The 15,425-nt window shown below is 49.0% G+C and overlaps 1 protein-coding gene across 1 annotated transcript in view; it reads right to left on the reverse strand.

Moving 5' to 3' along the window:
• Positions 1–3,189: 3,189 nt before the first annotated feature.
• Positions 3,190–15,425, reverse strand: part of LOC129843295 (UDP-glucose 6-dehydrogenase-like) — a 34,499-nt gene continuing 22,263 nt past the window's right edge. Inside the window, exons 6-11 of the mRNA XM_055911918.1 lie at positions 14,238–14,378; positions 13,199–13,329; positions 8,391–8,527; positions 5,668–5,759; positions 5,402–5,512; positions 3,190–4,445 (exon numbers count right to left, since the gene is read on the reverse strand). Of these exons, the coding sequence (XP_055767893.1) occupies positions 4,332–4,445; positions 5,402–5,512; positions 5,668–5,759; positions 8,391–8,527; positions 13,199–13,329; positions 14,238–14,378 (726 nt within the window). The 3' untranslated portion in view covers positions 3,190–4,331. The remainder of the gene's footprint in view (positions 4,446–5,401; positions 5,513–5,667; positions 5,760–8,390; positions 8,528–13,198; positions 13,330–14,237; positions 14,379–15,425) is intronic.

The raw sequence follows: 15,425 nt of genomic DNA on the forward strand, positions 1-15,425 counted from the left end.
GAAACCTCACCTCTCGTCAGTAATATTACTGTAGAAACCTCACCTCCCAACAGTAATATTACTGTAGAAACCTCCCCTCGTCACTAATATTACTGTAGAAACCTCACCTCCCAACAGTAATATTACTGTAGAAACCTCACCTCTCGTCAGTAATATTACTGTAGAAACCTCACCTCCCTACAGTAATATTACTGTAGAAACCTCCCCTCGTCAGTAATATTACTGTAGAAACCTCACCTCCCTACAGTAATATTACTGTAGAAACCTCCCCTCGTCAGTAATATTACTGTAGAAACCTCACCTCCCTACAGTAATATTACTGTAGAAACCTCACCTCCCAACAGTAATATTACTGTAGAAACATCCCCTCGTCAGTAATATTACTGTAGAAACCTCACCTCCCAACAGTAATATTAGTGTAGAAACCTCACCTCGTCAGTAATATTACTGTAGAAACCTCCCCTCTCGTCAGTAATATTACTGTAGAAACCTCACCTCCCTACAGTAATATTACTGTAGAAACCTCCCCTCGTCAGTAATATTACTGTAGAAACCTCCCCTCCCAACAGTAATATTACTGTAGAAACCTCCCCTCTCGTCAGTAATATTACTGTAGAAACCTCCCCTCTCGTCAGTAATATTACTGTAGAAACCTCACCTCCCAACAGTAATATTACTGTAGAAACATCCCCTCTCGTCAGTAATATTACCGTAGAAACCTTCCCTCCCTACAGTAATATTACTGTAGAAACCTCCCCTCCCAACAGTAATATTACTGTAGAAACCTCCCCTCTCGTCAGTAATATTACTGTAGAAACCTCACCTCTCGTCAGTAATATTACTGTAGAAACCTCCCCTCCCAACAGTAATATTACTGTAGAAACCTCCCCTCCCTACAGTAATATTACTGTAGAAACCTCCCCTCCCTACAGTAATATTACTGTAGAAACCTCCCCTCTCGCCAGTAATATTACTGTAGAAACCTCCTCTCCCATCAGTAATATTACTGTAGAAACCTCCCCTCTCGCCAGTAATATTACTGTAGGAACCTCCCCTCGTCAGTAATATTACTGTAGAAACCTCTCGACAGTAATATTACAGTAGAAACCTCACCTCCCATCAGTAATATTACTGTAGAAACCTCACCTCTCGTCAGTAATATTACTGTAGAAACTTCACCTCTCGTCAGTAATATTACTGTGGAAACCTCACCTCCCATCAGTAATATTACTGTAGAAACCTCACCTCCCTACAGTAATATTACTGTAGAAACCTCCCCTCTCGTCAGTAATATTACTGTAGAAATCTCCCCTCGTCAGTGATATTACTGTAGAAACCTCACCTCCCAACAGTAATATTACTGTAGAAACCTCACCTCTCGTCAGTAATATTACTGTAGAAACCTCACCTCCCTACAGTAATATTACTGTAGAAACCTCACCTCCCAACAGTAATATTACTGTAGAAACTCACCTCCCAACAGTAATATTACTGTAGAAACCTCACCTCTCGACAGTAATATTACTGTAGAAACCTCACCTCTCGTCAGTAATATTACTGTAGAAAACCTCCCCTCTCGTCAGTAATATTACTGTAGAAATCTCACCTCCCATCCCAACAGTTATATTACTGTAGAAACCTCACCTCCCTACAGCAATATTACTGTAGAAACCTCACCTCCCATCCCAACAGTTGTAGAAACCTCACCTCCCTACAGTAATATTACTGTAGAAACCTCCCCTCTCGTCAGTAATATTACTGTAGAAACCTCCCCTCTCTTCAGTAATATTACTGTAGAAACCTCACCTCTCGTCAGTAATATTACTGTAGAAACCTCCCCTCGTCAGTGATATTACTGTAGAAACCTCACCTCCCAACAGTAATATTAGTGTAGAAACCTCCCCTCTCGTCAGTAATATTACTGTAGAAACCTCACCTCCCAACAGTAATTACTGTAGAAACCTCACCTCCCTACAGTAATATTACTGTAGAAACCTCCCCTCTCGTCAGTAATATTACTGTAGAAAACCTCACCTCCCATCCCAACAGTAATATTACTGTAGAAACCTCACCTCCCTACAGTAATATTACTGTAGAAACCTCCCCTCTCGTCAGTAATATTACTGTAGAAACCTCCCCTCTCTTCAGTAATATTACTGTAGAAACCTCACCTCTCGTCAGTAATATTACTGTAGAAACCTCCCCTCGTCAGTGATATTACTGTAGAAACCTCACCTCCCAACAGTAATATTAGTGTAGAAACCTCCCCTCTCGTCAGTAATATTACTGTAGAAACCTCACCTCCCAACAGTAATTACTGTAGAAACCTCACCTCCCTACAGTAATATTACTGTAGAAACCTCCCGACAGTAAGGATGGTAAAGAGTAAGAATGATTCATACTAATTCTACAGATGTATCCTTAATGGCTCCCTATGGGGTCTTAGTCAAAAGTGGTGCACCCTATTCCCTATGGGGTCTTAGTCAAATGTAGTGCACCCTATTACCTATGGGGTCTTCGTCAAATATAGTGCACCCTATTACCTATGGGGTCTTAGTCAAATGTAGTGCACCCTATTCCCTATGAGGTCTTAGTCAAATGTAGTGCACCCTATTCCCTATGAGGTCTTAGTCAAATGTAGTGCACCCTATTCCCTATGGGGTCTTAGTAAAAAGTAGTGCACTAGATAGGGTGCATCCTAAATGGCAACCTATTCCCTATGTGTAGTTGCACCTAGACACGGATCTAAGGTCAGTTTGGAGTATTTCTACCCCCCTGACTTTAGATATCTAGTCTGGGGACGTGCCAAACAGCTCCCTGGTCCCTACTCTGTATATATAGTGCACTACTTTTGACCAAGACTCTGTATATGTAACGGATGTGAAATGGCTAGCTAGTTAGCGGCGGTGGTGCGCGCTAATAGCCTTTCAATCGGTGACGTCACTTGCTCTGAAACCTAGAAGTAGTGGCCTTTTGTGGAGCGATGGGTAACGATGGTTCGTTGGGTGACTGGTGCTGATGTGTGCAGAAGGTCCCTGGTTCGCGCCCGGTTCGGGGACGGACTAAAGTTATACTGTTACATATATATATATAGTGCACTACTTTTGACCAAGACCCGTCGGGAAATATGATATAATTATAGATTGCACACTAATACCTGAAGCAGTAACAAAGCATTGAGTCTTGCGGTGACAGTTCACATCTTGTTTTATTTAAGTCGCAGGTTGATGACATCACTGGTCTATAAAAAAGGCATGAAATGAAAGGATTTGAAGAATCTATTCCATCTGAAATGACACCCTTTATATAGTGCAGTACGTTGGACCAGGAGAGCACCACGAAAGGGAACGGGGACACCCTTTATATAGTGCAGTACGTTGGACCAGGAGAGCACCACGAAAGGGGACGTTATTAAGACTCACACTATTTCTGTCTGTATAAAATCAGAACCAGTGATGACAGTTACAACAGGAAATGAGAGGCAGTATTAACGTGATTGGGTAGATATAACAGGAAATGAGAGGCAGTATTAACGTGATTGGCCAGTTATAACAGGAAATGAGAGGCAGTATTAACGTGATTGGGTAGATATAACAGGAAATGAGAGACAGTATTAACGTGATTGGGTAGATATAACAGGAAATGAGAGGCAGTATTAATGTGATTGGCCAGTTATAACAGGAAATGAGAGACAGTATTAACGTGATTGGGTAGATATAACAGGAAATGAGAGACCGTATTAACGTGATTGGGTAGATATAACAGGAAATGAGAGACAGTATTAACGTGATTGGCCAGTTATAACAGGAAATGAGAGATAGTATTAACGTGATTGGCCAGTTATAACAGGAAATGAGAGACAGTATTAACGTGATTGGGTAGATATAACAGGAAATGAGAGATAGTATTAACGTGATTGGGTAGATATAACAGGAGATAAAACCGTTGAAGTATTGACAACGATCGGCAGCATCAAAACGTATTGATTATCAATGATTGTCCTCGTAGAGGAGGACTGGATAGACAGGAGGTAGAGTTTTGATTCTGAGGGGGGTGTCTCAGACTTTGGTCTTCTTGGTCGGGGGTTCAGGGGGGTGTCAGACTGGTCTTCTTGGTCGGGGGTTCAGGGGGGTGTCAGACTGGTCTTCTTGGCCGGGGGTTCAGGGTTGATTCTGAGGGGTGTGTCTCAGACTTTGGTCTTCTTGGTCGGGGGTTCAGGGTTGATTCTGAGGGGGGTGTGTCAGACTGGTCTTCTTGGTCGGGGGTTCAGGGGGGTGTCAGACTTTGGTCTTCTTGGCCGGGGGTTCAGGGTTGATTCTGAGGGGTGTGTCTCAGACTTTGGTCTTCTTGGTCGGGGGTTCAGGGTTGATGCTGATACGAGGGACTCCGGCCGTGGGGGTGTAGGGAATACGAGATGTCGTCACCTTCTTACCGATGGTTTCGATCTGCAGGAAACAGAGAAGAGATGCAGTCTGGTTCTAGTAGTGAGAACACAGTTTTACTGGGTACGGAGGTAACCTCTCCCCCCAGGCTTGACTTGCTGGGGGGCATAGAGCCTGGTAACAGTGTGGGTCTGTCTGGAACTTAGAAGGGGGAGGGATTTACTGAGTAACATGCTAATCAATTAAAATACTAAGCGAATCACACGACTATGAGGCGTGGCTCTAAAATGGAGGCGGGAGAGACACAGAGCCTGAGACCGGTGTATAATATAGGACTTTGGAAAAATGGCCAATCAATATAGATTATCTCATTAACCATATTATTTTTTTTGGGGAAACCCAATTGATTCTGAGTTCAGGCAAAATAAAGTTTATATGTGAAAACCATTTATAAGATTCATACTTTACAATTTGCCTAAATCACTTCCTTGTTTAACATCACTTCCTTGTTTTAACATCACTTCCTATTTTAACATCACTTCCTTGTTTAACATCACTTCCTTGTTTAACATCACTTCCTTGTTTAACATCACTTCCGTGTTTAACATCACTTCCGTGTTTAACATCACTTCCGTGTTTAACATCACTTCCGTGTTTAACATCACTTCCGTGTTTAACATCACTTCCTTGTTTAACATCACTTCCTAGTTTAACATCACTTCCTAGTTTAACATCACTTCCTTGTTTAACATCACTTCCTTGTTTAACATCACTTCCTTGTTTAACATCACTTGTGCTGCTGGCGCTTTGAAGTCCACCATGTAGAGGGAGGGTCTAGCTGGTGACGGACTGAGAGATCAGCCAATTAAAACCCACCGGCTGTTTTCACTGCTCCTGCCATACCACTTCCAGCGCTGTGAAACCAGGCGGTTAGAGTGTGTGTGTGTGTGTGTGTGTGTGTGTGTGTGTGTGTGTGTGTATGTGTGTGTGTGTGTGTGTGTGTGTGTGTGTGTGTGTACCTGGAAGCCAATGTTCTGCAGGCGGGGGTGCAGTTGGTCCAACAGGCGACGGCCGTCAAACAGAAACGCTGGCTTCAACATGTGGTCGTAGATCCTCTCATAGTCCAGCTCCTACACAACACACAACACACACACACACACACACACACACACACAGAGTTGATGTTAGGTGTTTATAGGATTGGAGCAGTGTGTGTGTGTGTGTGTGTGTGTGTGTGTGTGTGTGTGTGTGTGTGTGTGTGTGTGTGTGTGTGTGTGTCTCTCACCTTGAACATGTCCCACTCGGTGCAGACGACCAGAGCGTGAGCCCCTTGACAGGCCTGGTAGGGGTCCACTGACACCGTGACCAGCTCAGACACTACAATACACAGATACACCGTTACATAGACACTACAATACACCGTTACATAGACACTACAATACACCGTTACATAGACACTACAATACACAGATACACCGTTACATAGACACTACAATACACAGATACACCGTTACATAGACACTACAATACACCGTTACATAGACACTACAATACACCGTTACATAGACACTACAATACACAGATACACCGTTACATAGACACTACAATACACAGATACACCGTTACATAGACACTACAATACACCGTTACATAGACACTACAATACACCGTTACATAGACACTACAATACACAGATACACCGTTACATAGACACTACAATACACAGATACACCGTTACATAGACACTACAATACACAGATACACCGTTACATAGACACTACAATACACCGTTACATAGACACTACAATACACAGATACACCGTTACATAGACACTACAATACACAGATACACCGTTACATAGACACTACAATACACCGTTACATAGACACTACAATACACAGATACACCGTTACATAGACACTACAATACACAGATACACCGTTACATAGACACTACAATACACAGACACACAACAGAGTTAAAGTTATACATGTGTAAGGGATAATCAACGAGTGCTATTCTGTGGAAACTAATGCACGACTCGTAGAGGAGACAGACAGACCCTCCCTCCCTCTACCTCCTCTACCTCCTTTGTATTGTAGACAGGCAGACAGGCAGTCAGGCAGTCAGGCAGACAGGCAGACAGACAGAGACAGACAGACAGACAGACAGACAGACCCCCCCCTCCCTCCTCTACCTCCTCTACCTCTGTGAGGGTCTTCAGAGATGTGTGGTTGAGAGGCAGACAGACAGACAGACCCCCCCCTCTCTCCTCTACCTCTGTGAGGGTCTTCAGAGATGTGTGGTTGAGAGGCAGACAGACAGACAGACCCCCCCCTCCCTCCCTCCTCTACCTCCTCTACCTCTGTGAGGGTCTTCAGAGATGTGTGGTTGAGAGGCAGACAGACAGACAGACCCCCCCCCTCCCTCCCTCCTCTACCTCCTCTACCTCTGTGAGGGTCTTCAGAGATGTGTGGTTGAGAGGCAGACAGACAGACAGACCCCCCCTCCCTCCTCTACCTCTGTGAGGGTCTTCAGAGATGTGTGGTTGAGAGGCAGACAGACAGACAGACCCCCCCCCCCTCTCTCCTCTACCTCTGTGAGGGTCTTCAGAGATGTGTGGTTGAGAGGCAGACAGACAGACAGACCCCCCCCTCCCTCCCTCCTCTACCTCCTCTACCTCTGTGAGGGTCTTTAGAGATGTGTGGTTGAGAGACAGACAGACAGACCCCCCCCTCTCTCCTCTACCTCTGTGAGGGTCTTCAGAGATGTGTGGTTGAGAGACAGACAGACAGACCCCCCCCCCTCCCTCCTTTACCTCTGTGAGGGTCTTCAGAGATGTGTGGTTGAGAGGCAGACAGACAGACAGACCCCCCCCTCCCTCCTCTACCTCTGTGAGGGTCTTCAGAGATGTGTGGTTGAGAGGCAGACAGACAGACAGACCCCCCCCTCCCTCCTCTACCTCTGTGAGGGTCTTCAGAGATGTGTGGTTGAGAGGCAGACAGACAGACCCCCCCCCCCCTCCCTCCTCTACCTCTGTGAGGGTCTTCAGAGATGTGTGGTTGAGAGGCAGACAGACAGACCCCCCCCTCCCTCCTCTACCTCTGTGAGGGTCTTCAGAGATGTGTGGTTGAGAGGCAGACAGACAGACAGACCCCCCCCCCCCTCCCTCCTCTACCTCTGTGAGGGTCTTCAGAGATGTGTGGTTGAGAGGCAGACAGACAGACAGACCCCCCCCCCCCCCTCCCTCCCTCCTCTACCTCTGTGAGGGTCTTCAGAGATGTGTGGTTGAGAGGCAGACAGACAGACCCCCCCCCTCCTCTACCTCTGTGAGGGTCTTCAGAGATGTGTGGTTGAGAGGCAGACAGACAGACAGACCCCCCCCCCCCCCCCTCCCTCCTCTACCTCTGTGAGGGTCTTCAGAGATGTGTGGTTGAGAGGCAGACAGACAGACCCCCCCCCTCCCTCCTCTACCTCTGTGAGGGTCTTCAGAGATGTGTGGTTGAGAGGCAGACAGACAGACAGACCCCCCCCCTCCCTCCTCTACCTCTGTGAGGGTCTTCAGAGATGTGTGGTTGAGAGGCAGGCAGACAGACCCCCCCCTCCCTCCCTCCCCTCCCTCCTCTACCTCTGTGAGGGTCTTCAGAGATGTGTGGTTGAGAGGCAGACAGACAGACAGACAGACCCCCCCCCCTCCCTCCTCTACCTCTGTGAGGGTCTTCAGAGATGTGTGGTTGAGAGGCAGACAGACAGACAGACCCCCCCCTCCCTCCTCTACCTCTGTGAGGGTCTTCAGAGATGTGTGGTTGAGAGGCAGACAGACAGACAGACCCCCCCCCTCCCTCCTCTACCTCTGTGAGGGTCTTCAGAGATGTGTGGTTGAGAGGCAGGCAGACAGACCCCCCCCTCCCTCCCTCCCCTCCCTCCTCTACCTCTGTGAGGGTCTTCAGAGATGTGTGGTTGAGAGGCAGACAGACAGACAGACAGACCCCCCCTCCCTCCTCTACCTCTGTGAGGGTCTTCAGAGATGTGTGGTTGAGAGAGGTCCAGGATGATCTGTTCCTTCAGGACTTTAGGGTCGTAGATGTGGAGCTTGGCTCCCTCGTCCATCAGGTACTTAGATATATAGATACTAGAAGACTCCCTGAAAGACACACACACATTTCAGTCATTTAGCAGGCACTCTTATCCAGAGAGACTTACAGGAGACATTTAGGCTAAGTTCCTTGCTCAAGGGCACAGACCGATCTTTTCACCTAGTCGACTGGAAGATTCGAACCAGCGACCTTTCAGTACTGGCCCAACAATCTTAAATCGCTAAGCTACCTGCCGCCCCATAATATGAATGATTAACTCTGGGGGGGGGGGGGGGGGGGTGTTCTATATGAGTATAACAGGTCAAGGTTCCAAGACAGGCTCTTTACCTCTACACACACACACTGATTAACCTGACACACACCGGAGAGAGGAGACAGAGAGAGAAAGGAGAGAGAGGAGAGAAAGAGGAGACAGAGACAGGCTCTTTACCTCTACACACACACACACTGATTAACCTGACACACACCAGAGACAGAGAGAGAGAGGAGAGAGAGAGAGAGGAGACAGAGACAGGCTCTTTACCCCTACACACACACACACTGATTAACCTGACACACACCAGAGACAGAGAGAGAGAGGAGAGAGAGAGAGAGAGAGAGAGGAGACAGAGACAGGCTCTTTACCCCTACACACACACACTGATTAACCTGACACACACCAGAGAGGAGAGGAGACCAGACAGACAGACAGAGGAGGAGAGACAGAGACAGAGAGAGAGGAGACAGAGACTGAGGAGAGAGAGACAGGCAATTCCCTTTACCCCTACACACACTGATTAACCTGACACACTATACAGAGAATGAGGAGACAGAGAGGAGAGAGACAAATTTGACCCCAATAACTACCGTGGGATATGCGTCAACAGCAACCTTGGGAAAATCCTCTGCATTATCATTAACAGCAGACTCGTACATTTCCTCAGTGAAAACAATGTACTGAGCAAATGTCAAATTGGCTTTTTACCAAATTACTGTACGACAGACCACGTATTCACCCTGCACACACTAATTAACAAACAAACCAAAACAAAGGCAAAGTCTTCTCATGCTTTGTTGATTTAAAAAAAAGATTTTGACTCAATTTGGGATGAGGGTCTGCTGTACAAATGGATGGAAAGTGGTGTTGGGGGTAAAACATACGACATTATAAAATCCATGTACACAAACAACAAGTGTGATGTTAAAATTGTCAAAGAACACACATTTCTTCCCACAGGGCCGTGGGGTAAAACAGGGATGCAGCTTAAGCCCCACCCTCTTCAACATATATATCAACGAATTGGCGAGGGCACTAGAACAGTCTGCAGCACCCGGTCTCACCCTACTAGAATCCGAAGTCAAATGTCTACTGTTTGCTGATGATCTGGTGCTTCTGTCACCAACCAAGGAGGGCCTACAGCAGCACCTAGATCTTCTGCACAGATTCTGTCAGACCTGGGCCCTGATAGACCTAGGACCTGACAGACCTGGGCCCTGACAGACCTGGGCCCTGACAGACCTGGGACCTGACAGACCTGGGACCTGACAGACCTGGGACCTGACAGACCTGGGACCTGACAGACCTGGGACCTGACAGACCTGGGCCCTGACAGACCTGGGCCATGTCAGACCTGGGCCATGTCAGACCTGGGCCCTGTCAGACCTGGGCCCTGTCAGACCTGGGCCCTGACAGATCTGGGCCATGACAGACCTGGGCCATGACAGACCTGGGCCCTGTCAGACCTGGGCCCTGTCAGACCTGGGCCCTGTCAAACCTGGGCCCTGACAGATCTGGGCCCTGACAGACCTGGGCCCTGTCAGTAAATCTCAGTAAGACCAAAATAATGGTGTTCCAAAAAAGGTCCAGTCGCCAGGACCACAAATTCCATCTAGACACCGTTGCCCTAGAGCACACAAAAAACTATACATACCTCGGCCTAAACATCAGCGCTACAGGTAACTTCCACAAAGCTGTGAACGAGCTGAGAGACAAGGCAAGAAGGGCCTTCTATGCCATCAAAAGGAACATAAAATTCAACATACCAATTAGGATCTGGCTAAAAATACTTGAATCAGTCATAGAGCCCATTGCCCTTTATGGTTGTGAGGTCTGGGGTCCGCTCACCAACCAAGATTTCACAAAATGGGACCAGCACCAAATTGAGACTCTGCATGCAGAATTCTGCAAAAATAATCCTCTATGTACAACGTAAAACACCAAATAATACATGCAGAGCAGAATTAGGCCGATACCCACTAATTATCAAAATCCAGAAAAGAGCCGTTAAATTCTACAACCACCTAAAAGGAAGCGATTCCCAAACCTTCCATAACAAAGCCATCACCTACAGAGAGATGAACCTGGAGAAGAGTCCCCTAAGCAAGCTGGTCCTGGGGCTCTGTTCACAAACACAAACACACCCCCCACAGAGCCCCACGACAACAGCACAATTAGACCCAACCAAATCATGAGAAAACTAAAAGATAATTACTTGACACGTTGGAAAGAAATAACAAAAAAACAGAGCAAACTAGAATGCTATTTGGCCCTAAACAGAGAGTACACAGTGGCAGAATACCTGACCACTGTGACTGACCCTAAACAGAGAGTATACAGTGGCAGAATACCTGACCACTGTGACTGACCCTAAACAGAGAGTACACAGTGGCAGAATACCTGACCACTGTGACTGACCTGAACGTAAGGAAAGCTTTGACTTTGTACAGACTCAGTGAGCCTTGCTATTGAGAAAGGCCGCCGTAGGCAGACATGGCTCTAAAGAGAAGACAGGCTATGTGCAAACTGCCCACAAAATGAGGTGGATACTGAGCTGCACTTCCTAACCTCCTGCCAAATGTATGACCATATTAGAGACACATATTTCCTCACAGATACACAAAGAATTAGAAAACAAATCCAATTTTGATAAACTCCCATATCTACTGGGTGAAATACCACAGTGTTCCATCACAGCAGCAAGATTTGTGACCTGTTGCCACAAGAAAAGGGCAACCAGTGAAGAACAAACACCATTGTAAATACAACCCATATTTATGGCTATTTATTTTCCCTTTTGTACTTTCACTATTTGCACATCGTTACAACACTGTATATCGACATAATATGACATTTGAAATGTCTTTATTATTTTGAAACTTCTGTATGTTAAATGTTTACTGTTAATTTTATAGTTTATATCACTTTTGTTTATCATCTATTTCACTTGCTTTGGCAATGTTAACATTTGTTTCCCATGGCAATAAAGACTTTGAATTGAATTGAGAGAGACAGAGCGAGAGAAAGACGGAATTTATGTTTCAAAAAGAGAAGAGGAGAGAGGGAACGAGAAGGAGAGGAGAGAGGGAACGAGGAGGAGAGGAGAGAGGGAACGAGGAGGAGAGGAGAGAAGGAACGAGGAGGAGAGGAGAGAAGGAACGAGGAGGAGAGGAGAGAGGGAACGAGGAGGAGAGGAGAGAGGGAACGAGGAGGAGAGGAGAGAGGGAACGAGGAGGAGAGGAGAGAGGGAACGAGGAGGAGAGGAGAGAGGGAACGAGGAGGAGAGGAGAGAGGGAACGAGGAGGAGAGGAGAGAGGGAACGAGAAGGAGAGGAGAGAGGGAACGAGACGGAGAGGAGAGAGGGAACGAGAAGGAGAGGAAGAGGAGAGAGGGAACGAGGAGGAGAGGAGAGAGGGAACGAGGAGGAGAGGAGAGAGGGAACAAGGAGAGAGGGAACGAGGAGGAGAGGAGAGAGGGAACGAGGAGGAGAGGAGAGAGGGAACAAGGAGAGAGGGAACGAGAAGGAGAGGAGAGAGGGAACGAGGAGGAGAGGAGAGAGGGAACGAGGAGGAGAGGAGAGAGGGAACGAGAAGGTTAGGAGAGAGGGAACAAGGAGAGAGGGAACGAGAAGGATTGAGAGAGGGAACGAGGAGGAAAGGGAACGAGAAGGAGAGGAGAGAGGGAACGAGGAGGAGAGGAGAGAGGGAACGAGGAGGAGAGGGAACGAGGAGGAGAGGAGAGAGGGAACGAGGAGGAGAGGGAACGAGAAGGAGAGGAGAGAGGGAATGAGAAGGAGAGGGAACAAGGAGAGAGGGAAGAAGGAGAGGAGAGAGGGAAGGAGGAGAGAGGGAACGAGGAGAGAGGGAACGAGGAGGGAACGAGGAGAGAGGGAACGAGAAGGAGAGGAGAGAGGGAACGAGGAGGAGAGGGAACGAGAAGGAGAGGAGAGAGGGAATGAGAAGTAGAGAAAACAAGGAGAGAGGGAACGAGGAGAGGAAGAGGGAAGGAGGAGGAGAGGAGAGAGGGAACGAGGAGAGAGGGAACGAGGAGAGAGGGAACGAGGAGAGAGGGAACGAGAAGGAGAGGGAACGAGAAGGAGAGGAGAGAGGGAACGAGGAGGAGAGGGAACGAGGAGAGAGGGAACGAGAAGGAGAGGGAACGAGAAGGAGAGGAGAGAGGGAACGAGGAGGAGAGGGAACGAGGAGGAGAGGGAACGAGGAGGAGAGAGGGAACGAGAAGGAGAGGGATGGAGGAGGAGAGGAGAGAGGGAAGGAGGAGGAGAGGAGAGAGGGAAGGAGGAGGAGAGGAGAGAAGAGAGGGAAGGAGGAGGAGAGGAGAGAGGGAAGGAGGAGGAGAGGAGAGAGGGAAGGAGGAGGAGAGAGGGAAGGAGAAGGAGAGAGGGAAGGAGGAGGAAAGAAAAGAGAGAGGAGGAGGAGAAGAATAGAAGATAGGAAACAGATACCTGGTGTCTCCAGTGTCTTTCTTAAAGGAGAATCCCAGCAGAGCGATCTTCTTCCCCGTCACTGTGTTAAACAGACAGTCAATGATACGACATGCAAACCTCCTCCGCTGGTACTCATTCATATCAATCACCTGGAGAGAGGAGGGAGAGGGGGGAGGGGGGAGGAGAGGGAGGAGGGAGAGGGGGGAGAGGGAACGAGGAGGAGGAGAGAGGTTGGGAGAGGGGGGAGGAGGGAGAGGGGGGAGGAGGAGGGTGGAGAGAGGTTGGGAGAGGGAGAGGGGGGAGGAGGGAGAGGGGGGAGGAGGAGGGTGGAGAGAGGTTGGGAGAGGGAGAGGGGGGAGGAGGGAGAGGGGGGAGGAGGAGGGTGGAGAGAGGTTGGGAGAGGGAGGGAGGGAGAGGGAGAAAAGGAAGGATGTGGGATATGAAAGAATAATAAATATAGCTGTGAGCAGCAATGAACGGGGTTCACACTGCGAATCCCCAATAATACATTTTATTATGCTCTTTCCAAGACATTCAAAGTCCCTTTATATGGTCAAGATAACCAGCAAGTTAAACTATAAAATCACACATTAAAATCAAAAGCCAGTATATATATATATATCAGATAACATGTTAACAGACCAGAGGAGACTAATCAGGGGACAGAGAATATTTTAGTGAAGAGGTCGCTACTGTGGACTGAGAGGTTATGGCGTGGGGAGGAGATACAGAGAGAGAGTAAGAACAACTATTCTCGTCCGTCCGTCCGTCCGTCCGTGTGTGTGTGTGTGGGTGTGTGTGGGTGTGTGTGGGTGTCTGCAGTAGCTACCTGTTGCCAGTAAGAAGCGACCTCAGGTCTGTGTGTGTGTGTGTGTGTGTGTGTGTGTGTGTGTCTGCAGTAGCTACCTGTTGCCAGTAAGAAGCGACCTCAGGTCTGTGTGTGTGTGTGTGTGTGTGTGTGTGTGTGTGTGTGTGTGTGTGTGTGTGTCTGCAGTAGCTACCTGTTGCCAGTAAGAAGCGACCTCAGGTCTGTGTGTGTGTGTGCAGTAGTAGCTACCTGTTGCCAGTAGGAGGCGACCTCAGGGAGGTTGAGAGCTTCACACAGATACACCAGGTTTAATACATCCTTCTGGAAACAACTACCACCAAACCCTGGAGGGGGAGAGAGAGAGAGAGATGGGGAGGGGGGGAGAGAGAGAGAGATGGTGGAGGGAGAGAGATGGGGGGAGGGGTGAGAGAGAGAGATGGGGAGGAGGGGGGGGGGAGATGGGGAGGAGGGGGGGGGGGGATGGGGAGGAGGGGGGGGGAGATGGGGAGGAGGGGGGGAGAGAGAGATGGGGGAAGGGAGAGAGAGATGGGGAGGGAGAGAGAGAGAGAGATGGGGAGGAAGGGAGAGAGAGAGAGATGGGGGAGGGAGAGAGAGAGAGATGGGGGAGGGGGGTGAGAGAGAGACGGGGAGGGAGAGAGATGGGAGGAGGGGTGAGAGAGAGATGGGGAGGGAGAGAGATGGGGAGGAGGGGGGGGGGAGAGATGGGAGGAGGGGTGAGAGAGAGATGGGGAGGGAGAGAGATGGGGAGGAGGGGGGGGGAGAGAGATGGGAGGAGGGGTGAGAGAGATGGGGGGAGGAGATGGGAGGAGGGGTGAGAGAGAGAGATGGGGAGGGAGAGAGATGGGAGGGAGGGGGGTGAGAGAGAGAGATGGGAGGAGTGGGGAGAGAGAGAGATGGGGAGGGAGAGAGAGAAAGAGATGGGAGGAGGGGGGAGAGAGAGATGGGAGGGAGAGACGGGGAGGGAGAGAGAGAGAAAGATGGGAGGAGGGGGGGAGAGAGAGAGACGGGGAGGGAGAGAGAGATGGGAGGAGGGGGGAGAGAGAGAGATGGGGGAGGGAGAGAGAGAGAGATGGGGGAGGGGAGAGAGAGAGATGGGGGAGGGAGAGAGAGAGAGATGGGGGAGGGAGAGAGAGAGAGATGGGGGAGGGAGAGAGAGAGAGATGGGGGAGGGAGAGAGAGATGGGAGGAGGGGGGAGATGGGGAGAGAGAGCGATGAGGGAGAGAGAGAGAGAGAGAGAGAGAGATGGGAGGGGGGGAGAGATGGGGGGAGAGAGAGAGAGAGAGATGGGGAGGAGGGGGGGGAGATGGGGAGGAGGGGGGGGGAGATGGGGAGGAGGGGGGGGGGGATGGGGAGGAGGGGGGGAGAGAGAGATGGGGGAGGGAGAGAGAGATGGAGGGAGAGATAGAGAGAGAGAG

Source organism: Salvelinus fontinalis, unplaced genomic scaffold, assembly GCF_029448725.1.
Source record: "Salvelinus fontinalis isolate EN_2023a unplaced genomic scaffold, ASM2944872v1 scaffold_0107, whole genome shotgun sequence".
NCBI classification, from domain to species: Eukaryota; Metazoa; Chordata; class Actinopteri; order Salmoniformes; family Salmonidae; genus Salvelinus; species Salvelinus fontinalis.